This window comes from Manis pentadactyla, chromosome 11 (assembly GCF_030020395.1).
Source record: "Manis pentadactyla isolate mManPen7 chromosome 11, mManPen7.hap1, whole genome shotgun sequence".
Lineage (NCBI taxonomy): Eukaryota > Metazoa > Chordata > Mammalia > Pholidota > Manidae > Manis > Manis pentadactyla.
In genome coordinates, this window is record NC_080029.1 from 116,537,668 (window position 1) to 116,564,844 (window position 27,177).

General features: G+C 51.5%; 1 protein-coding gene across 4 annotated transcripts in view; it reads left to right on the top strand.

Annotated features, from left to right (window-relative positions):
• The window catches only part of CORO2B (coronin 2B), a 132,499-nt gene that overhangs the window by 99,962 nt on the left and 5,360 nt on the right, over positions 1 to 27,177 (top strand). For 2 of the 4 annotated variants that reach the window (XM_036932316.2, XM_057488929.1), the window contains exons 3-11: positions 8,182 to 8,298; positions 19,708 to 19,857; positions 20,555 to 20,719; positions 21,716 to 21,832; positions 21,953 to 22,057; positions 22,608 to 22,704; positions 26,059 to 26,171; positions 26,519 to 26,609; positions 26,816 to 26,955. In XM_036932316.2, coding sequence (XP_036788211.2) covers positions 8,182 to 8,298; positions 19,708 to 19,857; positions 20,555 to 20,719; positions 21,716 to 21,832; positions 21,953 to 22,057; positions 22,608 to 22,704; positions 26,059 to 26,171; positions 26,519 to 26,609; positions 26,816 to 26,955 — 1,095 coding nt within the window. The remainder of the gene's footprint in view (positions 1 to 8,181; positions 8,299 to 19,707; positions 19,858 to 20,554; positions 20,720 to 21,715; positions 21,833 to 21,952; positions 22,058 to 22,607; positions 22,705 to 26,058; positions 26,172 to 26,518; positions 26,610 to 26,815; positions 26,956 to 27,177) is intronic. The other 2 variants (XM_057488928.1, XM_057488927.1) reach the window with 2 other exon arrangements.

The window sequence follows — 27,177 nt, forward strand, 5'->3', positions numbered from 1 at the left end:
AGGGTGACAGTCATTCACCCAGCTGGAGTTCCTGCTATAAGCTGGACCCAGAGTGAGGCCCTGGAGACACCTTGGTTAAGGTCACTGTCCTGGTGATGCTCATAGCCTGGTGGCTGGGACGAACCAGGAACCAACATTCATGTTGGTGATGGGAGCCCCAGAGGCGGGTGCGTTGGTGTGTGCCCAGTCACGGGTGTGGCATGGCCAGTGGGGCGAGGGAGTGCATCAAAGCTGGGTCAAGCTGGGACTGTGACAGCTCTGATGTCTGGATAAGGAGTTTGGTTTATAGAGTCTAGGCAATAGGGAGTCCTTAAAAATTTGAGAGTGAGGAAGTGATGATAGCAGCGTACTCTAGGAAAATTAAGCAAAGGAAGGTAAGATGAATCGGAGAGCAGAGCAAAGAGAACAAACAGCAGAGGCAAGGAGACAAATCAAGGATCCACTTAAGAAATCCTGCAGAATAATCTTGGAAGCTCTAGCATGAATGAAGCCCTCCACCCAAAATAGATCTCCTAGCAGACTGCCTGAGAGTCTGAAAATCCAGGACAGTGTACTTCTGGGCCAAAAGACTTTCTCTAAAAGACTCCCGTCAGCACGAACATAGATGACCTGCCAAGAGAAACTGACTCACCCGTTACATCCCCCAGGGTCCTCCTTGAAAGTTTTCATTTATTAGATTAACGGGCACAGAGATCAGGGTCCTGAAGTTGGAACACGAGACCAGCATGTTCTGATTAGGAGGCAGGGAGGGAAGAGTACTCAGAGGCCTGAGCAGAAGTGGCCGTGGACACGAGCTTGTGTGGGTGGGGGGCGGGGGTGTGTGAATGTGTGAGGGTGTGTGCAGGCACCTGAGTGCTGGGCACAGCCACCGGCACATGGGACATGTCCTGGGTGGGGGCACCTGCACTCTGGATGGGGGTACACACTGTTGAGGGGCACGAGACGCCACCTTCCCATGGTGGTACCCAAATCTTTGAACCTTTACAAACTTGTTCTGGCTGTCGCCGCCGGGTGGTGTGACCACGGGCAAATTTCCTTGTTTATCAAGTCACGTGTTATATTCTGGGCAATATTAATTAAGAAAATATATACGTTAAGGGCTAGGAGTCGGGAGCAGGCCTCCTTCAGGCTCAGGGCTGTGACACAGGGGCCTGACCTTTGCCCAGGGCTCTGGGGAGGACCAGGGGGCCCATTTTATAATGACTCTCCCTCTCTCTCTCTCTCTCTTTCAACTTCCAACCAGGAGAGAGAGAGAGCAGACTGCAAGCAGCCTAATGGATGGTCTAGAATGCATGGGGCAGCACATGGAGGAGCTAGTGGGATACCGGGGTGGCCCATCCAACAGTGTCTCTCACACTGAGGCTTGGGATTCCATTGTTAGATCACCCATCTCCTTGTTCAGCATTGTCTGCCCTCCTGGGTCCCCCTTCAGATTGCACATTACCTGATGTGACTGTTAGCTTCCTGTTCTCTGTGGTTTCTGGAAGTGAGCCTGTTTTAAATATGCAGTAATCTTCTTTGATTTCTCTCTCTCTCTCTCTCTCTCTCTCTCTCTCTCTCTCTCTCTCTCACACACACACACACACACACACACACACACACACACACTCCAGTAACACCACCAGCCAGGCAGCCTCTGGCCCTGTCTCGAACTGCGTGAATATTGCAGGTGGTTCCCTGAGGCCCCAGTAGAATATGGAGCCTCTGGGATATTGGTCCCCAAACTCTTTTGCCCGTTACAATCACTTGGGGATCTTTAAAAAAATTACTGATGCCTGGTTCCCCCTTCCAGACATTGTGATTAAATCGAAACAGGATGCACCCTGGGCACTGGGATTTTTTTAACTTCCCAGATGATTCTAAAATGTAACAAAGTTTGGGAACCACTAGGGAGAGGGGAGGGACTGAGGGAGGGAGGGTCCCCAGAGCAAGTCGAAGGAACTTCACAGCAAAATTGCAGCCAACCACTTCTGAGAACTCCACGAGAAATTCTGAGGTCCTACTTCTGATTTATGACCACTTTTCCCCATAATTCATCAAGTGTCCCACCTACATTCTGAAATAGGAGCAGGGAAGCCGAGATGCCTCAGGGCCAGACAGTACCAAGTGCCAAGTCCAGCTCCTCCGCTCCCCCCGCTGCAGCTCCTTCAGCAAGCCGTGGCCCGGAGCTCAGCTTCTCCGCAGAATGGATTGTGATAGGAGGGTTATAAGTAGTCAGTACAACTTCATAGAATTCTTCCAAGAATTAGATGAAATAATGTATATACATTGCTTAGCACAAGGCTTAGTACTTTGTAAATGGTCTCCATCACTGTCTTTCTCGTCGTCATTGTTAGTATTGCCGCCCGGGGTCTTTCCCACAGCGGACTTGATGCGGGTGTCTTCATTCTGTCCTGCTGTGCCAGAAGCAAGGCACTTGGGTTGCAGGCAAACCTTACTTCCTGTAGAGAAAAGGGCAGCCACAAAGAAGCAGGAAGGACATTAGCCCAGAGTCTAGGACTCCGAGAATCCCAGCGAGACTAGGGGCCATGTTCAAGGTCACTCAGCCACTGAGGTGAGTGCCCGGAAACAGACCTACGAACCTGACTCCTGCTCCAAGTCTGTCCTTTCTGCCTCGCTAAGCCGATTCCCCAGGTAAGAAAACAATTTGCTTCTGTGTGCAAAATTCAGCTTTGCAGCGATAGGAAATTCTAGGAAGCCGAAGCTGCAATGCAGGTTGTTTTGAAAATAATCTCATGCCCACTCAGTTCACTGGGTTCAGATAAAGCCTGGACTGAAGCCCAGAGCACCCACTGCCCCCCTGGGCAGCTTGCTGGGTGAGCCGCACCCTCCAGCCTTTCCAAGGGAGGCCCAGCCTTGGCTGCCCACATGTGCACCACACACACACACACACACACTCTCTCTCTCTCTCTCTCTCTCTCTCTCTCTCTCTCTCTCTCTCTCTCTGAAACTTGCTTTCAATGAATTATACAGTTTTATTCAATTTCAAGGGTCCTATTTTCCCCCAAACCATTCGTAAGGTAAGAAGGGAGTGGAGAAGCCCAGAGGAGCAAACACATGCATGTCCCACAAAAGCATCTGAAACGCGATCTGGTGGACACCACACTGCATCTCATTTCTTAAGGACCTGTTTGACCACAACCAGAAAGAAATATTTTTCAATTAAAGCCATGGGGTGTATGTGTGTGTATTTTTAATGACATCTATCTTTTAATAAAAATTTTCACTGTTCATTGTAGGAGCTTTGCAAAGCATGAACATCCAACTAGCCAAAGATTGCCACTATTACTATTCTGATGTATTTTCCTACAGACTCTATTTTTCTTCATAGATAGGGGTTTATATATATATATATATAAATAACTTGATTCTGACTGTTTCACTAAACATTAGATCTTGAGCGATTCCCACATTACTAAATATTCTTTGAAAAACACAATTTTAAATGACCTCATCATATTCCGTTATATTGGTGCTGTAATTCATTTTGGCAATACCCCATCATTGGGCTTTTATTATATCATTTCCTATTATAAATAATACAGCAGTGAATGTCTTAGTGTGCTTCTCTGTTCATTTCCCTGGGTTAAACTCCCAGAGAGAAATGACTGGTCAAAGGCTATGAAATTTTTACAAGTCTTTGAGAGACCCTGTCAAACAGACCTGTGGGAAGGTTGTCCTGTTTCACTCCTTCCCACCCTGTAGAGAGGCCTGTGTCCCAGCCCTTCCCAACTCTGTCTTTTGACAGATAAGGTGTATCTGAGGATATAACCTAATCCCTAACACCAGGCTTCTCCTTGAAAAGACTCAAGATGTGCAACAGCTGCTATCCAGCATTTGGTGTTGAAAGCCTGTCCCCATGAAAGGGGGCTGGAATTTATCCCTGGAGGCTTCCAGGATAAGACCCACACCAAAAGCATGAAGATTTCCCTAGTAATTATAGGATTATAGACTCCAAATAACAGGCTTCCCCACTTTATCCTATGCAGCAAGGTCTCTGCCCCAGATCTGCTGAGGCCAGAGCTCCCATTGAAGTTCAGGGACCAGATGGCAGGTTAGACGCCAGGCGCCCTGGGTACCCCACTGCTGGGGCAATTCTGTGGGCTGAGTGTCCCAACTGCGACTCTGAAGTTATGAAACACTGAAAATCTTGACTCCACTCCTTACAAGCTCTCTAAACCTCTGTTTTCTCAGATGTAAGATGAGATTGTTATGAGGATTAAGTTGATTAATACATATTACATTAATAATAGCTGTTAGTGTCGGCAGGAGTACTAGAGTGAGTACAAGAGAAGGCTGCACTGTGTAACAGTTAAGAACCAGTCCGAATTTGGCCTCAAATCATGTCCCATACAGAACCTGGGACAGAAAGCAGAGGCATTTGTGCACAGGATTGTTCACATGTTTTCAGACTTCAGAATATACTTCCTTTAGAACACCCGGTATGTGTATTTTGTTTGCTCTTTAATGTTTGTGTCTAAAATGTTAATTTTGTTTGTTCTTAAAATTTTTAGATTTTGTGTCGAAGTAATAATTATCCAGAGTTCATAAAGTCAAATAGCATGACAAAGCCTATAATGCTACAAGAGCAAGCGTCAGTTCATACTAGCTCATGAGAGCCTATTGTCAAATTTTAAGGAGTTTTGACACCTAGTTGTTAAATATGACCATTATTGAAATTAAGTTACATAAACTTTCAATTAAGTAAACCATATTAAAAATGGAGGTATTAAATATTAAAAACTCATTACTTCCTAATTATTCTGTGCTCTTGAAGTGATCCGCATCTATTATATGCAGATGGTAGAAATGATATACAATGGTGTGTTATTGTGAGTCACTTCTAACTCTACTTTCGGTGACATTACCCTGATAACTTGAATTAACCAGGATAGGAATATTTACACCACCCAAATTGTCAAATGCTACTAACTAGAGCCTTTTTCCCCCCTAGAGAACCAGTTGTTAAATAGTTACCAGCACAGGACTGCATAAAGCCTCAGTTCCTCTTCCACTGTGCTGCACACCCACCTTTCCTACCTCCCAAAGGTAGATATTTTCATCGCTTTCAGCTGGTTTGTTTGTTTGTTTTTGCATTGATTCCCCACATTTCTTGATTACATGCTTATACTGCCATGTCCATATTTTTAAAATCTTAGATATTGGAGACTTCCTATTACAGAAGTTGAGCATCCGGCTGCCCTCCATCTCTGTCTCCCCTCTCACTACACACACATACTTTCCTTACCTCTGTCCTCCCAGTGTGTTATAACAAAACTCTTGTCTAAATAAATACGGAAGCTTTTCATCGTTTCAACTATGTACACATTGCACATAAATCATTATCATTATGATTTACATTAGCTTTCTTTTACAACTTTTTTTCCTCGAGTGAATAATTGTATTTTTTAAATTTGCTTGATTTCCCTACAGAACAGTGGTTTTCAAGCTTCTCTCCTTAGCAGCAGAACTTATTTTTGAAGTAATTTTTATGTGGACCCCTACTATATAACACTGAAAAATCAGAACTACCAGGTTGAAAGGAGGCCCTTCTCTTCAAGGCTGCCATGTATAACCAAGCAGGTTGTGCACTGCACAAATGTAGGGGTCACCATTCACAAAAACAACAACGTGATTCGGTCACCAAAATCATAATTACCTCCCCGCCGGAGAATGCATACATTGTGTAAAGAGAGGTCTGCCTGGCACCATACATGACATCAGGACCATTCTCAGCTTTAAAAAGACATATTCCCTTCCCAGTGCAGGGCGCTGACCTTTCCATTCTGAATAGATTCCAGTGATGTTGCTTAACCTGTCCCTCCACCTAATCATATACAAGCTGCTGTTAGCTTATGGCCACCTATTGATTCATTTGGCGCCCCTCAGGTTTGCCTGGGCTGGGCTGGGAACCAAAAGCTTAGGGCGGACAGCTTTGCCCAGGGATCGTTCAGATGCAGCCTTTGGGATTAGATGCAAGGAATGGCTCTTCCAGACAGGAAACGAGCTGTGGAAGCGGGCAGTGCTGGGCCGAACGGCCCGTGGAAGTCAGAACTGGAGGAGCACGGCTGGCCAACAATGAGCAGCGGGTCCAAAAAGCTCAGCTTTGAGGGTCACCCTTATATGGGAATCCAAGCTTTGCTTTCGGCTGGGTAACCCTGGTCAAGTTGCTTAACCTTTCTGGGCCTGAATTGCCTCATACCTAATGCTCCGGGTCATCATGGGCATTAACAAAGGTAATATAACCCTAATAAGTGCCAGGGTCACAGGTGGTTCAATCTCTGCTTAGTCTCATTTAAAGAAATGTAGTCCAACAGCCCACAAGTAATTGAAGAAGATAATCCGATTCTAACCGCCTCTCTCAGAATGTCAAAGGGATCCCATTCCTGAGAGGGATACTTCCAAATCTTTTTCCTCCATTCTCTCATTTTTCCAACAATGTAGTGTCAGTGAAGTTCCCCTAGTAACCTCAGAGGCTTTTTTCCTCTCTCTGCCTCATTCCTCACCCTCCATACCACTGCCACTTTCCTTAGTTCTATTTTTTTCTCTACCCATGCTGCCATCGTTGTCTCATTAAAAAAAAAAAAAATCAAATGATCTGGCAATGAGCTGATAGAGACGCAGGCAGGAAGTGGGTAGGGAACAGGTTACAGCAGGACACACACCCTGAAATAACTCTTGCCCCATCACACTGGTGAAGCATTAGGCACGTGCACCAGGGGCTTGGCAGACACTGGTTCTTTTCCTCACTATTCAGTCAAGGAACCTAAAGTGGGGAGAGGTGTGACCTGCCTAAGGTGCCTCTAACACCCTAACTGCTGTTAGCAGATGGGCAGTGACTGCACAAAGCCTCCTTATTTCCTCCAAATGCCCCAAACAGCTAGTATGAAAAAAAACGGGGGGGATGGAGACACAGCTTCTGCCTATCATTTTCCTTCCCTTCCCTGCTGCCTTCATAGCCACTGAGCACAGACCTGCTTTTCCCTATTCCCCACCCCCACATCCCTTGTTCCATTTTTTGTGGACTTCATTTCCCTCGCAGGATGTCTTTCAGGTCATGAACCTACCACCGACTGTTTGCCAGGCTTGTAGGCACTAGAGACTCGGAGATAAGGAAGACACAGTCCCTGTCCTCAGTTGCTCATAAATAGAGACAGACTGCAGTGCCCCTTGATGGTGCCTGTAATAGAGGGAAGCACAGAATGCTGTGAGTCACAGAGGAGAAGCTCTTAACCCACTGACAGAACCGGGAAGACTTCCTGGAGGAGATGTTATCTGACCTGTCCAATAAAAATACTGCTGTCACATACTGAGCACTCACTGTGATGCTAATCTCCACACTAAGCACTCTGCTAAGCACAGTAGCTCATTCAGTCATCACAGCGATGCTGAGAAGTAGGTGCTGCTATCCTCATTTCAGAAAAGAATATATTGAGACTTAGAGAAGTTCATTGACTTTCCCAAGGCCACACAGCTAAAAAGTGACAGAGCTGTAATTCAAACCCCAGCTTGGGTGACTCCTAAGACTATGCTTTCAACCACAGGGCACTGTGTGCAGATGTTTAAGATGCACATTGACCAAGCACGCCACATCTGGGAGCGGCACTGTTCCCATCATAGGCAGAGTAACTTACATGAGTGTTTAGGTGTACCCAGGGATTCAGGGCTCTCTGCCAACTCCTGGAGCAGCAGGGAAGAGCATCCTTCTGATCCCACACTGCCTATGGTTTCTCCACTGGGGGACAGAGGGGACGCTGGATGCCAGGGAAGGTGCACGCACCCCAGTGCCTGGATGTGTGTGCTGCCTAGGCTACTGCCCAGCACGCTTTGGTAGTCCACGGGATAATAGCATCTTAACTTTCAATGTTTTTATTTGAGGAAGGGGCACCTTTTCCTAATTTGCACAGGATGCCACATGGACCAGCCTCAGCCCCGCCCCATCATTCTGCCTGCTGTGTACCCCCTTCCCCCATCACCTTCCAGTGTTGGGGAGGACACAGCCACAGGGAAGTTTGTCGCATCCGGATGCAAGAATGCGAAGGCAAATAAGACGTTGGTGGGTCCTCAAGGACCTTCCAGCCCAGTTTAGAAGCCCAGAATAAAGACTGTCCTTTCAGGGCCACCCAGGGCCATGGAACTCATCCCCTTCTCTCTCTCTCTCTCATTCTTTCCCCTCAACAGACAGGCAGAATTGAGCCCAACTACCCCAAGGTCTGTGGTCACCAGGGCAACGTGCTGGACATCAAGTGGAACCCCTTCATTGACAACATCATTGCCTCATGCTCGGAGGACACATCGGTGAGCAGGAGGGGTGCTCCCCAAGGAGGGTGGGCCCACAGTGGGCTCCTCCCCGCTGCCTCCTGGGGGCCTCCCTTGAATGCCCCTCTCCGTCCTGTCTTGTCTTTTCCTTTACTGCCTCTCTGTCATCTTTCCAGCTAGCCCAGGATGGGGAGAGAGTTAGGAAAAGGACTGAGGGGGCGAATCCATGGAATATTTGGCAGATCTTGTGGTGTTCGCATGATTTTGTTTGGAAGTATTGATTTTGTAGGTGAACATTAGAAAAAGAAATGTGATTCAGCACTCATCTGTGTTCTCAAAACAGAGGAAGGCAGGAGGAAAAATATGGACAAGGAGGAAGGGGCAAGGCAGGCTGAGCCCTGGGGGGCTCCCCTTGGGCAGGCTGCTCTTGCAGGCCGGGCTCGGCCAATGTACCGTCTGGTTTCGTCACGGCTGCAGGGAAGGACGGTGGGCTGAGAACCGTTGCGACTTGTCCAGGGACCCACGGACTTAATGGGAAGAGAGAAGAATAGGAGAGGGGAGCAGGGAGTGAATGGAGGGAAGGAGAGAGACCAGCCAGGAGAGAGAGGGATGGGGGGAAGAAAGAGGGTACAGAGAATCTGGAGAGGGGACATAAAGAATCCAGGGAGAATAAAATTTGAAAGCTGCTTCCTGGCCACCCTTTCCCCAGGCTCTGCCGATTTCCACTGGTGGAACTGGGTCGGGGGGGCAGCAGCCTCCATGTGTCACACTGAACACTGTCCACACACCAGCTTGGAAGCAAGAGGGGCTTTCAGACCTCAGCTGAGCTGGCGAGGAAGGGCTGCCCCAGCCCCTGGGGTTCCCGGGTGAAGGAATATTAGCCTTTCAGTTAGACCACATGCATCTGCCCGCTGCCCACTGGCATAGCCTGGGTACAGGTCATAGACCCCCAGAGGGCTGGAACTGGAAAGAACTACAGAGCTCATGTTGCCTGTCTTCCCAGGCTAGATGGTGAGCTCCTGAGAGCAGAGACCATGGCCTCTCAGGTTCTGAATCCCAAATACCCAGCACAGAGCCCAGTACCTACTAAATGCTTAGTAGGTATTGGATGGGATGCTTAGATGAATGGATGGATGGACAGATGGCTATGGCTAGATATATGAATGGACTGTTGGACGACTACATTGATGGATGGATAAAGATGACTCAGTGGGTGGATAAAGGTAGATAGATGAATGAAAGGATGGCTGGATGAAGACGCCTGGATGGATAGAGAGATGCATGGGAAAACAAGCAAATGAATGAGTGAGAGAATGAATATAGCCCAACTAATCAATTATCCAAAGAAAGATTTTCACAATAAATAGTCTCCATCAGTTAAAAAAGTTGGAGGGAAGGTCCTCTGGCACAGTGCCTCATAAATGGGAGAGGTTGGGGGGGAATTAGGATGGTGGAGTGAGTGGGCTTGACCGGCTCCTGAAGGCGGAAGTCCTGAGTCAACGCGAGGACCCCTGAGAGCTGTGACAGTGAGGCAGGGCCCGTGTGGGCGGGGAGGGCGAGAGCTTCAAGTGAACAGAGTCCACCGGGTTTGGTTACTTTCTTCAGCAAATTGGGGACAGGGGTCAGGGCACAAGCAGACCAGAGGACGGGCAAGAGGTGACGGAGCCCCGGACAAGTGGGGAGGCCCAGGGGGAGCAAGGGGGTTGTGGTTTGTTTCTGGGCCGAGAAGGAGACAGCTGGAGCTGGTGGGGGCTGGAGGCTCAGAGGTCAGCGCAGGGGAGGACTGGGCTTGGTGGGAAAGAGAGCAGGTGGAGCCGCTGCCCATCCTTCCTTTCAGGGTGTAGGAGGCCCAGGAAGGAGTGCCGGCAACCACAGCCGGCTCTGGCCCTGCCTGCGGAGGGATCGAGCAACTGTCCTCAGCCACCAGGAAGCAGACCCCCGAAACTCAGAGCTTTCTGACACCAGCCCCTGCACCTACTCCGGCTGCAGTGTAGTTAGTCCTCAGGAGACAGGCACTAGGGACTGGGGGCAGGTCACAGAACTAGCAAGGGAAAGAGGGCTGCTGGCTCCAAAGCCCATGTTCTTCCTGCCCGACAAAATCTCGTCATGGCGTAAATCCACAGACAGTCTGTGCTGGAAGCCGCAGGCCCTGCCTGGTGCTTGTGTCTCACCACGGGAGCCAGATGGAGAAGACATGAGCAGGGACCAGCTCGGTGAGGGAACAGTCAGCTAGTTGCTCGGAGTTGCTGGCTGCCCTGGCTACACCACTGGTCAAAACCACCTGATTTGGGGTGAGGGTGGAAGGGCCACTGCCTGGCCATCAGCACCTTACTTCACCTGAAAGTCAGGTGGCTCGTGCTCCAGGACCCCCACTAATAAACCAGATGCCCATGCTGTGTGCTCAAGAGAAGTGTAAGGCCTGGTGCTGGCCACATAAGCCAAGAGTCCCTCTTCAGTTTTGCACAGAACAATGGAAAGACCACAGTGTGCTGACCATGCTCCCAGATACTGGGCTTCAAAGGGAGTTTCACTATGGAATCTGGGGGACCCAGGATTAAATCTCAGCTTCACTGTTTACCAGCTGGGTGACCAGGGGCATGTTACTTACCCTCTCTGCGCCTGCTTTGTTTCTCTTTACAACAGCAATAATAATGATCCACCCCTTTGGCAGTTGCTGTGAGGCTGACAGGTCTGCGCCTAACACCAGGCCTGCTGGTCTGTCCTGCCCGGGAAATACCACCAGCAGAGGTGCAGGATCACACGGATCACATGCTACTGCCCTAAATGCCATGCAGAATCACGTCACTGCAGCCATGGTAGTCAAGCCGAGAGCTGTGCCCAAGGGTGGGGGGGGACTCAGTTCCTATGGGGTGCAGGTAGGGGAGAGGAGGTTAGAGAGAGCTGGACCCTAAAGAAGCAGGCCTTTGATGGCAGAGGAAGTGTTAAAGGAAGCCCAGGGAAGGACCTAGGCAAGGGCCTGCAGGGAGTGTGTCCTAGTCGGCTTGGGCCGCTGTAACAAAATCCCAGACTGGGTGGCTCACAAGCAACAGACATTTATTGCTCACAGTTCTGGAGGCTGAAGTCCGAGATCAGGGTGCCAGCCTGGTGGGGTGAGGGCTGTCTTCTCAGTTATGCTCACATGGGGGAGGAGTGAGGGGTATCCCGGGAGCCTCTTTTATAAGAACACTAGTCCCATGAGGGCTCCACCCTCATGACCTAATCACCTCCTAATACTAGCCCTTTAGGGGTTAGGGTTTCAACATAGGACACTTGGGGGAACACGAACATTCAGACCATAGCAGAGTGCATGTGGCATGCTTAGAAAACAGAGGATCTGGTGCAGCTGGAGGCCCCAGGTGGTGGCCATGGAGGGGAGTGGGCGGGAGAGGTGGCAGAGATGGAAGGGACCAGAGAGAAGGACTGGGGAGCCAGGGTGAGCGCCTGAACTCTGAAGTGAGACCTGAGCTTCTGCAGCCATCTGAGTGTAAGCCAGAGCAGGTTCCTCACCTGTAAAACCAGGGCTGTTGGTGAGGTGCTAAGGAGCACTGGTGGGGAGTCAGGAGACCTGGGTGGGGCACGGACGCCCTGCACGACCTTGGGAAAGGCGCTGCCCCTTGGGCCTCAGGGTGCCCTTCCCCAGGAGAGGCTGCGCTCTGGCCACCAGGACTGTTGGCTCCATTGCCAAGGCCCTGCGCCTGCAGCTGTGGAGGGCCTGAGACCTGAGGGGCAGAGCAGGGCATATGCCAGGTGTGTAGGAGACTCCGCCCACTCCGAGGGATCAGGGAAGGGGAACTAGTGGGGCTGGAGGAGGCACAGTGGCTTTGTGGAAGAGGTGGGGCCCAGGCCAGCTGGCAAGTCCTGGGGTGTGGCTCAGTGAAGAGAAGGGAGCCCCCAGAGGGGGAGTATGGCGGGGGGCTGGAAGAGGCTGGGGGCTCAGGGACGAAGAGAAAGGGAAGGGCCTAGGGCTTGGGGATACAGAGCAGGAGGGGCTGGCCCAGGGCTGCTGACGCAGAGAGAAGGAGACTGCATCAGAAAGGAACCAAGGCCTGACCCCAGCTGCCCCAGAAGCAGCAGCTCCGAGCCCCACTCTGCCCCTAGTCTCGGCCCCTCCTCAGCTGCAGGCGCAGGGCTTTGGCAATGGGGCCACCAGTCCCCATGACCAGAGCCCAGCCTCTCCTGGGGAAGAGCACCCTGAGACCCAAGGGGCAGTGCCTTGCCCAAGGTCATGCAGGGCATCCCTGTCCCACCCAGGTCTCCTGACTCCCCGCCAGTGCTCTTTAGCCCCTCACCAACCACTCTGGTTTTATAGGTGAGGGAACTGAGGCTCAGAGCCATGGAGGGCTGATAGTTTAGATCCATCACACTCAATATCTACATTTTAGCATCTTCTCTGTGCAAAGCCAGTTCCAGGCACCGAGGGCACCGGGAGGGGAGACATCCCCGGCCAGGTGCTGGGAAAGGTGAGATGTGAGGGAAACGGCACCTGCAGCCCTGAAGGGGGGTGACCAGGCCTGTCAGTACTGCCAGGCCTGTGCCGCCTGACCCTCCTGCCTCCATCAGAGCACCCCGGGGCCAGGCCACTGGGACACCCTCCCTCAACTCACTCCAACCCAGATGATCAACTGATGTGTATCAGGTGCAACATGCAGAGCCAGGGCTAGGCGGTCAATCAGCAGACCTACTCTGTGTCAGGCACTGTGCTCCACACCAGCTGGAAGGGGCCCAGAGAGAAGCTGTTGGAAGCAGGTCTGGCCGTGTCTACCCACTCCTCGTCTCTTGGGACACTCAGAGAACACTGAAGGGACCTAGCAAGCCCTTCTTGCCCACCCCACCTCCACCACCGCCAGCTCCTTTCCCATATCCCCAATCCCTGAAAAATGCCTGGTGAAGTCCATGCCCAAGTCCCTCAGGATCAGCCTCCCCTCCCCCGGCCCGTGAGGAGGTCCTCAGGAGCCTGAGTCCATCCCTCCAGGGATCCAGGGGACCGTACCCAAGCCCTTTCCCAAGGGGCTCCCGTCCTGAGGGAGAGGCGGGGGCCATAACTCTCCCTGGCATCTGGTAGAATCCAGTTCTTTCCGCTGCTGGGTGATGTCACCTATTGTTGAAGGGCTGTGCTTTTTATAGCTTCTGCTGCAGCTAGGGAGGGAGGCTGGCAGGCAGGCGGCAGGGAAGGGCGCTATGGGCTTGCAAGCCTCGTGCTCCCAGCGTCTCTCAGGGGGCCAGCAGCCGCAGAGGGGAGAGGTTTCTGACATCTCAAGGAGAGGCAGGGTGTGACCCCAGGAGAGAGGGAGGCAGGCCCCTCTCCCTGATGAGCTGAGCTCAGCAGCTTTCCTCTGCCTTCTATTCCTTTGCTGCTCCATCCAGCAGCTGTCCTCCCCCTTCCACCCCCCAGAAGTGATGCCCCTCCCTGAGGAGCTGGGGGTGGGATGGACAGGATGTCAACCCTTCTGTAAGCAGCCGGAAGCCACCTACCACCCTGCCCTCCTACACATGCAAGAACCAGTACCTCTTGGAGCTGGAACAGAGCAATACATCCCTTTTAGAGGAAGGACAGTAGCCCCAAGAGGCCAGAGACCTGACTGGAGCCCCACCAGCGAGTCTGGCTGCTGCAGAGAAAGTGGTGGTGTGTCCCTGTCACTAAGCAGCCAGGCTTAGGAGTCCATAGGCCTAGGTTGAAATCCTGGCTTGGCCACTTCTCAGACCTGTGACCTTGGACCAGTTTCTTTACCTTGCTGGGCACCAGTTGCCCTGCTGTGAAATGGAGATCATGCTGAGCACATCATCAGAACTGAACATAAAAGTGTTTCATGTCTACTAAGAACTTCATAAATATTAACGGCTACAAAGAGTTTAAATAAGTTGCCCCGGTGAGGGGTGGCCGGAGAGCTGGAGTCCAAGACCCAGTGCCCTTTCCACTATACCTCATTCTGTACTCATTGAGCCCCACAATAGTCCTTCCATCACTGGTGTCCAAAAAAGTCTAAGCTGAATGCTGAGCCTCATAATCCAAGAGAGAAATCCCCCACCAAAATCCCCCTTCTAAATCAGGATCAGAGGGCTGACTTCGCATCTACGCAGCTGACCACCAGCCGGAGTGAGCGCTCGTCTGCTCCCCTCAGGGCACAGGCTGATACACCGCTGAACCTGCTGATGGTAGCGAGGCTTCTAAGCTTCTAGGATTCTTCCACTAGTTTGTTCATTCAGCCAGTACGCGCCGGGCACTGCTCCTTGCGCTGAAGGTATGGCAGTGATTTAGAAGACTCCACTCCAGTATGCATGTTGACCATCCACTGGGAGGCCTGGCAGGTTGTCTGTGCCCCCAAGAAGGCTGATTTCCAGACCCTGAGGCCAGGGAGCTGCTCCTTCCCAGAATAGATAAGCACAAGAACAGACTATATCCTTTCCAGGTTGTCAAATTTAGGTCCAGGAGAGAAAGAAGGGATTGGGCAGCCAAGGAGGTCAGAGCCCTGCTTTGAACACAGCTTGTCAGATGCACGGCTCTTGCTTTGTCAGCTAGCTGCCCCCTCCCCTTAGCACAGGGACACTTGGTTTTGTAGCTTTATAAAACGTCCTTATCCGCCGCCCTGCTTCAGCTTGGTCTGCACTGTTTGCTGTCTCCCCGAAAAGTGAGCTACTTGAGACAGAGGAATCTAGCTTGTGTGACACAGGGAGGGGTGGGGCGTATTTTGCTGGATTGAAGGTAACTGAGTGAAAGAGGGCTCTGACCCAGGGACCTAAGAAAGGGACGGTCCCAGGCACAGCTGGTTTGCTGGAGAGAGTGCTTTTACCATCTTTCCCCACCCCTTCCTTCCAGAAATCTGGTGTGGCAGACTTTCTTAGGTTTGCTGTTGAATTGAAGCAACCTCCCAGAGCAGCAGATCTGCAGTGTTCTTCCCACGCCCATCTACTCTTGTTTCCAACAAATCCCTGGAATACTAAGAGACTGGAATTCCTTTTCCAGCCACTTAGGCCCACTGTGAACCCCAGCTCCTCCTCTGAACTCCTATAGCATGTCAGCTGTAGCTGTGGGTCAAACAGAGCCAGTCTCTTCCCCAAAGTGTCACATTCAATGATGTCAAAAGCAGAGACCTTTGGAAGATTAACCAATATTGTCTCAATGTACCGATGAGAAAACCGGGCCCCAGCGGGGGAAGTGGCTGGTATCAGATGGAAGGTACCTCTTTCCCCCAGGTGGGACATTTTTCAACAGGGTCCCCCAAGTCCTGCCTGGGACCCTACATCTAACAGTTACTGGTGAAAACGGCTCTTTGGGCTTCCCCTTGAATCCCTTAGCTCCATGGTACTTGGATCCAGTCCAAGGGCTGAGCCTGGGCGCGGATAGGTCCTGCCCTCCCTGGCCCCTTGGCTTAGCCCCTAATGCTCTGCAAAAATTAGCAAAGGGAAACCTCGCTGACATGGCCTCAGGAGGCCTGCAGGGGGAGCTCTCACACCTGCCAGTCCTGGTAAATGTCGGGCCCCGCCCAAAGAGACAGCCCACACTGCCTTAGCTATTTGACTCCCCAGCCGAAAGGTTTTCACCTTTTGCCTCTCCACAACAGCCCAGCCAGTGAGACTGTCAGACCTCAGCCAGTGAGAACCGTGACCCATGGGACTCCAGTTTACTCCAATGGACTTTGCTTAGAACAGCCCTCTTAATGGAGCCCTTTCTGCTCTATAAGAGTTTCCTTTCCTTTGTTCTCTGGACATGCCTATGGTTTTGCTGTAGGCTGCGTGTCCCAGATTGCTATTGCTATCTCTGCTATTCGCAGATAAACCCATTTTTGCTAGTAAATGAACTGTTTTATTTTTCATGTTAACAGTTCATAGGTAGAGCTGTCACCCCAACAAATCAGCTCCTGCCGCTAGGAAGCCTCGGTCAGACTCACAAGAACACTGGAGCCTGGCTTAGTTTAACCCACTGACTTCTAATAAGGCACCCACGTCTATTTTCATCGTCTAGACAAGAAGCCTGAACCTCAGAGAGGTTAACTGGCTTGTCCAAGATCGTGCAGCTAGTGAGTGGGAACAGAGCCTGGGCGGATCTCACTTCATGGCTTCCCTCATGTCTCTCCCTTAACGGGCACATGGCATTTACCCAGGGACACCTCAGTTAGCTGGCGGCTCTGGAAGTAGGTTCTTCTGGGAAAAGGTTTTCCTAGGACTTGGCCCAAGCAGGGCTTCTTTGGGCCACAGTGACCAGGTGTGACACACCCGGCCTCTGACCTCCTCTGCCACCTGCCAGCCTGCTCCACACCAGCCAGGCTGACCTGCCCTCAATTTCCCCGCCTGCTATGCCTGAACCCACACGGGCTGGCCATTTTTCTGTCTCCTTGCCCTTCTCCATAGCCCCAGTCTGTCTTTTCAAACTCGAGTCGTCATTCTGTCTTCTAACCCTGCTCTTCTCAGACCCTCCCCCACCCCAGACTGGATTCACCTTAGGCCCTCTGCCACCCCACCCCACCTCCTGCTCTGTGTTCCTACAGCTTCTCTGCCTTGTCTGCCCCACTGTGTGCTGCTGGAGAGCAGAGACAGAGACACTCAGAGCCCATCCCATTGGCTAGCAAGGTTCAACCTCCTAAGGGGTGTTTGGAATGAATGAGGCTCAACTTTATGTTTCAAAGACCTATCTCAAAGGCCAGGGGCCGCTCTCCTGCCTCAGACAGCACTGCCACACCAAATGCCCTGGTGGTCATGTGTGTACATACTTGTCTGTTGTCCTCAAGATATAGTGCAAGGCATGGTAGACGGCATCCTCTGCCCCCAAATACCCCCACACTGGCCCCTGATCCCGCCCCCTGAAATGTCATCACTTTGGGTCCAAAATCTAAAGCTCCCTCCTCATGTGCAAACAAGGGTGGTGAATAAACACAGAAAAAGACACCTGGTATTTCAAACAATCAGAGAAACACAGATCTAAACAACAGTGATTTCGGCAGCATTTTCAACCTACAGGATGGGCGGAAGTCTTTTTTTGAAGGTATAGTTTTAGAGACGTGGGTAAAGAAGTGCTCTTGGACTCTGTGGTGGAAACTGGGACAGCTTTTGGGGACAGTTCTACAGTAACTATAAAAAAGTAAAGCATGTCCAGGCATGTGTCTTACAGGAATAGTCACACCCATGCACAAACTTGTACTACCGAGCTGTTCATCAGAGGATAAATTATAATAGTGAACACAGAGGGCAGAACCCAGGTGGCCATTAGTAGAGGTTCATTAAATTCGTCAGAGCACAGTCATACAACAGATTCCCTCTGGCCTCTTAAAAGATAAAGTTGATCATTAGCAATGGGGTAGAAAGATGCCCTCTGGTACCTGAGTAAAGCAAGTTGCAGAAGAACATGCATATAGCATCCCTTTGGGTAGAAAAGAAAGAAATGTGTGTGTGGCATTTGTGTGTTGTATGTGTGTGATATGTGTGGGGTGTGTGTGTGTGTCTAACCCAAGCATTAGTCACCTCTTCAAGGGTCACCTTCCTCTAGCACATTGCGGGACAAGAGGAATGTGTGTCTTATTGGTGACTATTGAGTCATCTACCCTGATCGCCCCTTCACGCTCCCCTCCACTCTAGATCAGAACTCATCTCTGAATGCCTTTGGGCAGGGTCTGTCACAAGATCATGGGGCCTACTGGGCTCCTTTATGTCACCCCTCACCCCCAGCCCCACCACCACACAGAGCTGTTGCGGAGTGTTGGGCTTTCACGGAGTGCTGGAGCACCCGAAGCTGATTACAGCGGGCACAAGAAAACATTTCAAACTGTCCCCAGTTAAAAACTTTTCCTAGAGAATGTTCTTTAAACTGAGAATGGTGCACCTAAGGATGACCCCAAATCCATGGTAGAACCTGCCTTTATTACCTGCTCTTGGGTGGTACATGTGTAGAGCTGGGTCTTTGAGGGAAACGTGTGGGAAATGCTCCCTTCTGTGGTCTGAGAGGAAAGCACCAGGAAGGGGATCCCCTTAGGGGCCCCCGGTTCCCGGCCCTGCTCCCCTGACCTTGGGACTGCCTTTAGCTTTCTTTAACATGCTTTCCATGTTTATCCATAGGCTTCAGAATTATAATCAAATAGCTAATATTTGATTAATCTGACATGTTACATTGTTCCCCTACTGTTGGTCACTTAGAGTGTTTCTAAATTTTCTGTCTTGCAATGACTGTCTTCGTGCATGGAGATTTTTGTTCATACTGGATTTTCAGAGTGAAATTACTAGGTCAAAGAACAGAGTATAAATTTCTTTATGGTTTGTACCAACGATTGCCAAATTGCTTCCAAAAGAGTTACTCTGGTTTATAATACTACCAAAGCCAATTGAATATACAAGTTCCAGTATATAATCTTGCCAGCACTGACTCTTTTTCCCCAGTTGGCTATTTTAGAAGATTATAAATGGTATCTCAAAGCTATTTTTCCTATTTTTCTTCTTACTAGCAAGGGTGGAGTTCAGATTTTCAAAAGGTGTCCCAAGTTTAGTCACATGTGCATTTTCCCCTCCAACTCACTGGCTCATAATGAATAGCATTAGTGATGATAATAACAGCAATTATAACAAGAATTGTAGTTCTGTAGGGCAGTAGGGCACTTTGTAGTTCACAAACTTTTACAACCAGTATCTCATTTTATTCTACCAGTAGGCAAGGTAAGGCCAAGATTTTTTTCTCTCATTTATAGATGAAACAGTTGAACTGTACAGAGTATGTTTGGCTTGAGAAACAGAAGCCCAGCCCAGCATGGCTAATGTACATAATGGGAGGTGGGGGTGAAAGACTGCAGAGCAACTGCTCAGTCTCTCTCTGAGGCCACATGGTCTCTTCTCTGCACCACCCTACCTGTCCCATCCTCCTCCCTCACGATCACTACTTTCTTCTTCTTAATCAGCATCCCAAGCCAGCAGACAGCTCTGCCCATCCTCCCAACTCAGGCTCCAACATCTAAGTCTCTGCCCTTAGTCCATCATCTCTCAGGAGAGAATCTGGGCCTCCCAGCCCCCCAGGTGGGATTCCCTCTGCTCAGGTGCGCATCCTCGGTGAGGGACAGAATAGGGGACAAAGCCGTGTGGCACAAACATGGGAGCTGGGGCTGAAGGCAGATCTCTCGGGTGTGGGAAGGGAAACAGCTAGGCTTTTCAGTGTAACACTTGCCGAAAGCTGCTTGATGTGTGGTCCTCTGGGCCTGGCTAGACCATAACAGTAACAGCTGCCAGCAATAATAGTCACCTAGGTTGGCCAAGACTTCTCAGTGAAAACCCTCCCAAAGGCAAAGAGGAGATGGTCTCTTTCTTCTGCCACCATGCCCTGGAGCCCACCCCCCAGGCCTCAGCCAGTCTGCCTCTCTGTCCTGGCCAGGCGGTGCCCCACCGGGCAGACCTCTGAAAGCCTGGGGTCCAGGGAGAGGGCCGTCAGGGCCTCTCCTGGCCCTGCCCACCCAGCCCAGGCCCTCTGTCCCCCTGCAGGTGCGGATCTGGGAGATCCCCGAGGGGGGGCTGAAGCGGAACATGACAGAGGCCCTGCTGGAGCTGCACGGGCACAGCCGGCGCGTGGGGCTGGTCGAGTGGCACCCCACCACCAACAACATCCTATTCAGCGCCGGCTATGACTACAAGGTGGGCAGCCGGGGACAACTGTGGCCAGAGCTGGCCCAGTAGGGAGTGGGGAGAGAGAGAGAAGGACACGTTTGGGGGCCTGTGGGAAGCACTGCTACTCCCCTGAACACATTCACTGATACTACCACGTTTGTTCATTCATTCATTCGCTACACACAACTGTGTAGCGCCTTCTGCGTGTCCTGTCATTCCTGGGGGCCTCAGAGGCTGGAAGCATCTTTACTACCTTTTGTGGCTATAGATAGCAGGACTGGACTGGGTGGATTGGAGGAGAATGCCCACTCATGCCCACACCCTCTGCCTGGCCACTTTTTAACCTAGAAGTGACTGCTGCCCTCCTGGTAGGATAAAGAAACAACCAAATCTGCAGGAGGGATGAGAATAGAGCCCCAGCCCCCTACCCCCAGGCATGCCACCCAAAGAGGTATGCCAGCCACAGAAGCCTGGCAAGGAACATTTATCTCTCTTGCTAGTAGCAGAAGTGAGCCCAGGCCGGGGCTGAGCTCTGCCCAAGGACAGCAGTAGATTTATGTAACAGGGATGCATCGGCCTTTGATACAGAACGCCATGGCACTGTGCTGCCCCCAGCGTGCCCGACCCCGCTCGGGGTCTCTCCCGGGGCTGTCAGGGGCAGACCCAGGGCAGATGCCCGGCAGCAGGGCTCACCCCACCTCCCACATGTCTCCACCCTCCACAGGTCCTCATCTGGAACCTGGATGTGGGTGAGCCAGTGAAGATGATCGACTGCCACTTGGACGTGATCCTCTGCATGTCCTTCAACACCGACGGCAGCCTGCTCACCACCACGTGCAAGGACAAGAAGCTGCGTGTGATCGAGCCCCGCTCCGGCCGTGTTCTGCAGGTGGAGCCCCACGGGTTTGGAGGGGAAGGGAAGGTACTGGAGCCTGGAGGAAAGGCTGTGCCAGCTTCCCTTCTCCCGTACATCGGGCCTGCACCTCCAGGTGTTCCGGGCCCTTCTTGGCTCACAGGAACATCGCCTCATTCTAACAGAGAGGGGTCTCCACACCCTTTCTCATCCCCACTGCACCCCTTTCCTCAGACGGGATTCTTCTGGCTTGTCTGGGGGCCAAACTGGTGACACCCTTCAGCTCATGCATCCTGGGTGTTGCCCCAGCCCCATCATGGGCACAGGAGCAGGGCGCTTTGGACCCACTGCCTGGCCACCTGCATCGGATAGGCCTGGGGGAATGGCTCAAGGTGTCAGCTCTTGAAACGGCTCCAAGTGGGGAGGTTGGTGGTGAACTTAGCTCATTTTGGTCTTTGAGTCTCCTGGGTCTTGACTATAAGGAAGGGATTAGATACCATTTGGGAGTAAGAAATTAACATTTCTTGAGCACCTACTGGGAGCCAGTCATGGGGCTAGGTGGGACAGAAAATCTGGATGAAATTTGAGGCTTACCTCCTGCCAAAGAAGTCCAAAATCAGGGTGCCTTCACCCTCTCTGGAGGCTCTGGGAGAGAATCCTTCTGCTCTTCCAGCTTCTGGTGGCTGCCGGCTTCGTTGGCTTGTCGCCACACCACTCCAGCATCTGCCTCCGTGGTCATATCACCGTCGCTGTGTGCCTGCAGATTCTCCCTGTGCTTATCTCTTATAAGGATACTCATGATGACATATAGGAACACATATGAATAATTGAATAATCCGGAGGGATTAAGGACCCCCATCTTAAGGTTTTAACTTAAAATGACATCTACAGAGACCCTTTTCCAAATAAGGAAGTGTTCACAGGTCCCATGGATTAAGATATGGACATATCTTTTGGAGGCCACTGTTGCGCCCACTACAGTCCCCTAGTGCCAGGGGGTCCTGGCTCACCAGCTCTCTCTGTCCCTGCCAGGAGGCAAACTGCAAAAACCACAGAGTGAACCGGGTGGTGTTCCTGGGAAACATGAAGTGGCTCCTCACAACAGGGGTCTCCAGGTGGAACACGAGACAGATCGCCCTCTGGGACCAGGTGAGCCTCAGGAAGGCTGGATGGTGACAAGGGATGTAGCTCTGGGGGCCTTGCTGGGGTTTGGGAAGGTAAGGTGCCACCCTGCCTGGACATAGGCTGATACTGGCCACCTCCCCACAGGAGGACCTATCCATGCCTCTGATCGAAGAGGAAATTGATGGGCTCTCCGGCCTCCTGTTCCCCTTCTACGATGCTGACACTCATATGCTTTACCTGGCTGGAAAGGTAGTAGAAGATGGGGGAGGGACTGGGGCAGCCTAGGGGAGACCCCTGCCTCCACTGTGCTCCTGCTCCTGCCATACCCCCCTAAGAGGAGCCAGCCTCACCTCTCTGGCCTTCCCCTGACCCAGCCTGGCTCTCACCCGCTTCCACTGAAACTTACCCTCAAGTCTGACACTAATTCTTACTGAAGTGTCAATGACTGACAACTACTTCAGAGGTGGATTGGAGTGGGATTTTGTACTGGAGTATGGATCAGAGCCTGAAGTGTGTGAAACTGACTAGTGATGGAATCTGAGGTACCTGCTAGGAGATCTTTGGCAAACATGGCTATGTTTGTCAGAAAGGCTGTTTATTCACACACACCCACCACACTGCTCCCAGCAAGTCCCCTGTGCAGGTCCACCAGGGATCTAAAGGGATCTAGAGCTCCTCCCTGGTCCTTTGACCACCTCTGGAGCACAGCAAAGGTTCTCTTCAGACCCCTGGGACCAGGGCCTGCTCAGCCCTCCCCTCCCACCCTGCGTTCTTCACCTCCCTCTCTCCTTGTCCCCAGGGAGATGGAAACATCCGGTACTATGAGATCAGCAGTGAGAAGCCCTTCCTGAGCTACCTCATGGAGTTCCGCTCCCCAGCCCCACAGAAGGGCCTCGGTAAGGGCGTCCAGAGCCTACTATGCTAGAGAATGGGCCACTGGACATTTGGCTCATGGAGCACACCCTCCCCGGTTCAATGAAAAATCTATAATGAAAAAATCAGACTCAGAAGGCCACAGTTCATGAGGAAGTCAGAACAGAACCTCTAGATGCTGCTTCTGTGAAGCCGGCCTGCCCTTCAGCCAGCCAGTCCCTGCCCACTCGTCCTGACCGCTGTGTGGTTCTTGACATCCTCCTTCATGTCTGGCCATCAGCAGCCCACAGTGGGGTACGAGGTACCTTCAGTCCCACTTCCTACTGGGGACACTGAAACCCAGCATAGTTCTGACATTGGTAGGAGGTGGTGGTTCAGTAACTGAAGGTCAGAGAGGGGTCTCCACCCAGGCCCCCTTCCTGAAGCCTTTGGGCAGCCAGGACCCCCAATTCCCAGGAGCAGCTCTGTCCTTGCCTGAGAGGACAGGAGGAAGTTCCAGGGTGTTCCCATCACTGCATCTTCAGGTTTCCCAGGTTCCCAGGCCAGTCCCAGAGAGGGCCCAGGCCTGACAGAGCACATTAAGTCAGGGTGGGGATGAGATGTTCTTCACACCCCACATTCTTCCACCACTGAAGTCTTAACAAAACCCTCGTCCCTGTCAACTGACACTGGCAGTGCGTACTATTCAGCAATTCCCTGTTTGCCGTCAGAATTGCCCAGTGGAAGAAGTCTCTTCAGGGCTGTATTCCCTTCCCACCTCCTGGGAGCTCCAATCTGGCTTGTTCCCTCTGGGGATCTGGCACTCTGGCAGGGCCTGAGAGCCAGCTTCAGCCACTGGAAGGGACCAAGAGCCCACCGCGGTGACCAACAGCAAAATGAAGGCCCAGAGATATGCCTGAGGTCCTAAGACCATTTCATCACCTTTACCCTTCCCCAGCTCTCTGGCATCTCCACCTCCTTCACTGTGATCTCTTCATCAAATAGAACTAAAAAAAAAGCAGCCTGGCCTTTAGAGTCAAACCTAGGCTTACATTCCAGCTCAGCTGTGAACCTAAGCCCTGTGAGTCTCAGTTTCCTCATCTGCAAGACAAGGACAATCAAACCAACCTTGCATGGCTGTTGTAAAGCTTAGGGACCATATGTACAAGGCACCTGGCAGAGCACCTGACTCCTGCTTCTTCACATAGTCATTCAACAAATACTTTTTGGATACCACTTTGTACCAGCCCCTGGGCTCAGTGGTAAATAGTACAGAACACAGCCTTCCTCACAAGAGGAGTCACACTTTGGACTTCTAGGCAAGAGAGGGTACTATTGCACCAAGGGGAGACAGACAATAAACAAATAAGGAAAGAAAATATTGGACGGAAGTAAGTTCTAGGCAGAAAATTAAATAGGGTGGGAGAACAGAGAGTGACAGGGGGCTATTTTAGACCATGTGATCGGGGAAGGCCTCAATGTGGAGGTGATATTTTAAGCTGAGATCTGAAATGAAGACGGAGGTAGAATAATGATGGCAGGAGGAACAGTCAGTCCAAAGTCCCTGAGGCAAGAAGTCAAGTGGCCTGTTCCAGAAACAGAACAGAGGTCAGTGTGGCCAAACCTAGAGCAGAATCTAGATGGCGAGAGTGTCGGGAGGTGGCAGTGGAGAGGTGGGCAGGAGCCAGATCCCACAGGATGCGTTAGGCAGAGTGTATTAGTGAGGGGATGTTCTCCAGAGAAACAGAATCAAATTTATCTATAAAGGGAGTTTATGAGGAATCGTCTCACACTATAGTGGAGGATGAGAAGTCCCGTGATCTGCCATCTGCAAGCTAGAGACACACGAAAGCCAGTGGTTTCATCAGTCCAAGCCTGGAGACCCGACCCGAGGACCAGGGAGCCGGTGTAACTCTCAGTCCACAGGAAGGAGATGAGATGAGATGTTCCAGCTCAAACAATGAGGCAGGAAGAAAAGGAGTGACATCCTCCTTCTCCATCTTTTGTTCTATTTAAGCCCTCGGTGGATTGGATGATGGCCACTCACACTTCTTTAATGGGTCCACCAAGGCATGAAATTAACCATCGCGCAGGGGAAGGGGCTTGGGCTTTACTGGGAACTTGTCGAAACTTGTCGGAAGGCGGGTGTGATCCAAAATGTTAGTGTAAGAGTGTTCTGGCTCCAATAGGGAGAACTGATTTGGGGGGTTGTATTTTAAAAAGGCAGGAGCGAGGCCCAGACACCACTTAGGAAGCCACTTAGGACTTCTAGGCAAGAGAAGGTGGGAACTAGGGAGATGGCTTGAAGATGTGCTGAAGAGAGTGAATTCAGGAGATATTTAGTAAGAAGGGACAGTAGGACTGAGGGGAGAGGGGAGGGAGGGAGGAACCAGGGACAGCTGTTTCTCCTCATGCTCCTCACCCGTGGCCACTCCTGAGCCGTTACCAGGAGCCGGGCCCTTTTAATAGGCTCAGATCAGCTAAGTAACTCACCCCAGGCAGGTCACATACATCTTGAGTGGCCAAGCCTGAGTCAAAGCCAGGCCTGCTGGCTCCAAAGCCCACTTGGGTACCATTCCAACATTTTCCTCCAGCTCCTGGAATCTCTTTATCTGGAAGACCAGCCTTCCACTCCAGTCAAAGAGAGCTAGAACCTTAACTCATTTTCACATCGTGGAGAAAGAAGCTAATGTTATTGTGCTCTTGATGGTGCCAGGCAGTTAATAAGCATCTTCTCACTCAACTCCCAGACTATTTCATCAGCAGCCACTACTGTCGTACTCTAACCAACCCAGGAACCTGAAGCTCAGATAGAGTGATTTGCCCAAGAAGTCCCAGCCGGAACAAGGGGCAGAGTCAGGATTCAAACCCAGATCTGCCTGACCCCAGAGCCATGTCACTAACACCGCATGGCCCTGCCCTCTCAGGAGGTGTGCAGTCACAGCGGCTGTCAGGAGCATTGTGGGTGCTGTGAACACAGATAATGCATGCACTGCTGGTCCTAGGAGAGGGACAGTAGGACTTAGGGGAGAGGGGAGCCCCGGCCATACTGCCTGACAGTGGGCAAGGCTCTCCCCCTGTGACTCTCAGGAGCCCCATCTATAAAAAGAATGGACTAGACTTAAATAACTGTGCATCCTCTTCCAGTTCTAAAAGGCCCCAGTTCTAAAGCATGCACCTCAGTGAGGCAGGTCTGGTCCAAGGGGCTTATTTGAGAACTTTTTACCCGGAGACAGAGCCTGACTGAGCAGGTCCCCAGCCTACCTGCTGCCCTCTGCATAGGTCATTGGCTGGAAACCTAAGTGACCGAGGACACTCTTGGCCAAGGACACCAGGAGGAGGGTGTGCTGAAGAGGCCATCCCCAGGATCCCAAACAGCTGTGTGTGCCTGTCCACAGGGGTCATGCCCAAGCACGGGCTGGACGTGTCAGCCTGTGAGGTGTTCCGCTTCTACAAGCTGGTGACTCTCAAGGGTCTGATTGAACCCATCTCCATGATCGTGCCCCGGAGGGTGAGTGGAATTGGGCTGGGCTTGGAATGGGCCCTTGCATTGAATCCTAGCTTGCTCCCCACTGACTGTAAGCCTAAGAGGCCCAGAAGAAGGAGTTCCTGTGGATCAGGGTTCCTTAGGCCCACTTTGGGGTGGGAGGTGAAGGACAGTCTGAGGTGGGGACAGTTTGGTTTGCGAATGAAAGCAGAGTGGGAATTCCAAGGGGGGAGACACTGTCAATGCAAAGGCTTGGCGTCAGGAAAGCAGGTCGTATGACTGGAGGTCAGCAAGGAGAACAGTCCGCTGGAGAGCAGGGGTTTTCTCAGCAGCCCCCAATCTATCCATTCTTCTGCTCCCCCTCACTGCAGTCGGATTCCTACCAGGAAGACATTTACCCCATGACGCCAGGCACGGAGCCAGCTCTGACCCCCGATGAATGGCTGGGAGGCATCAACCGAGGTACCACAGGGATTGGAGTCTGCAGAAAAGGCTAAGAGACTGCAACCTTTACCTTGGGTCTAGCAAAGGTCTTTTGCCTTGGGTCTCTGCTTCCACTTGAACTGCCCCTCACGCTTGGCCAACCGTCAAGCGTGATGTCAATGAAAGACACCAAAGCTTGACAGTCCATTGAATGTCAGTGTGAACATTTACCTTGCCTTTTGTAGATCCTGTGCTGATGTCTTTGAAAGAAGGCTATAAGAAGTCCTCAAAAATGGTGTTTAAGGCTCCCATCAAAGAAAAGAAGAGTGTTGTGGTCAATGGAATAGATTTATTAGAAAATGTCCCCCCCAGAACAGAGAATGAGGTAAGGAATGTAAGTCATTGCCTCCACAGGTCCTGGGAGAGTGAGCCCTGTGCATTTCAGTTATGGGCTTCAGGCCTTCCAGCCAGCTCCATTCAAAGGCATTTTTCCTTCTGTGACAAATACCCTAAGTAGCCTGCTGTTGGCTTCCATTGTCTCTGACCCCAATAAATAGAGGCTGGGGTACTGCAGTGATATGGATGCCCCTCCCCCCACACTCTCATT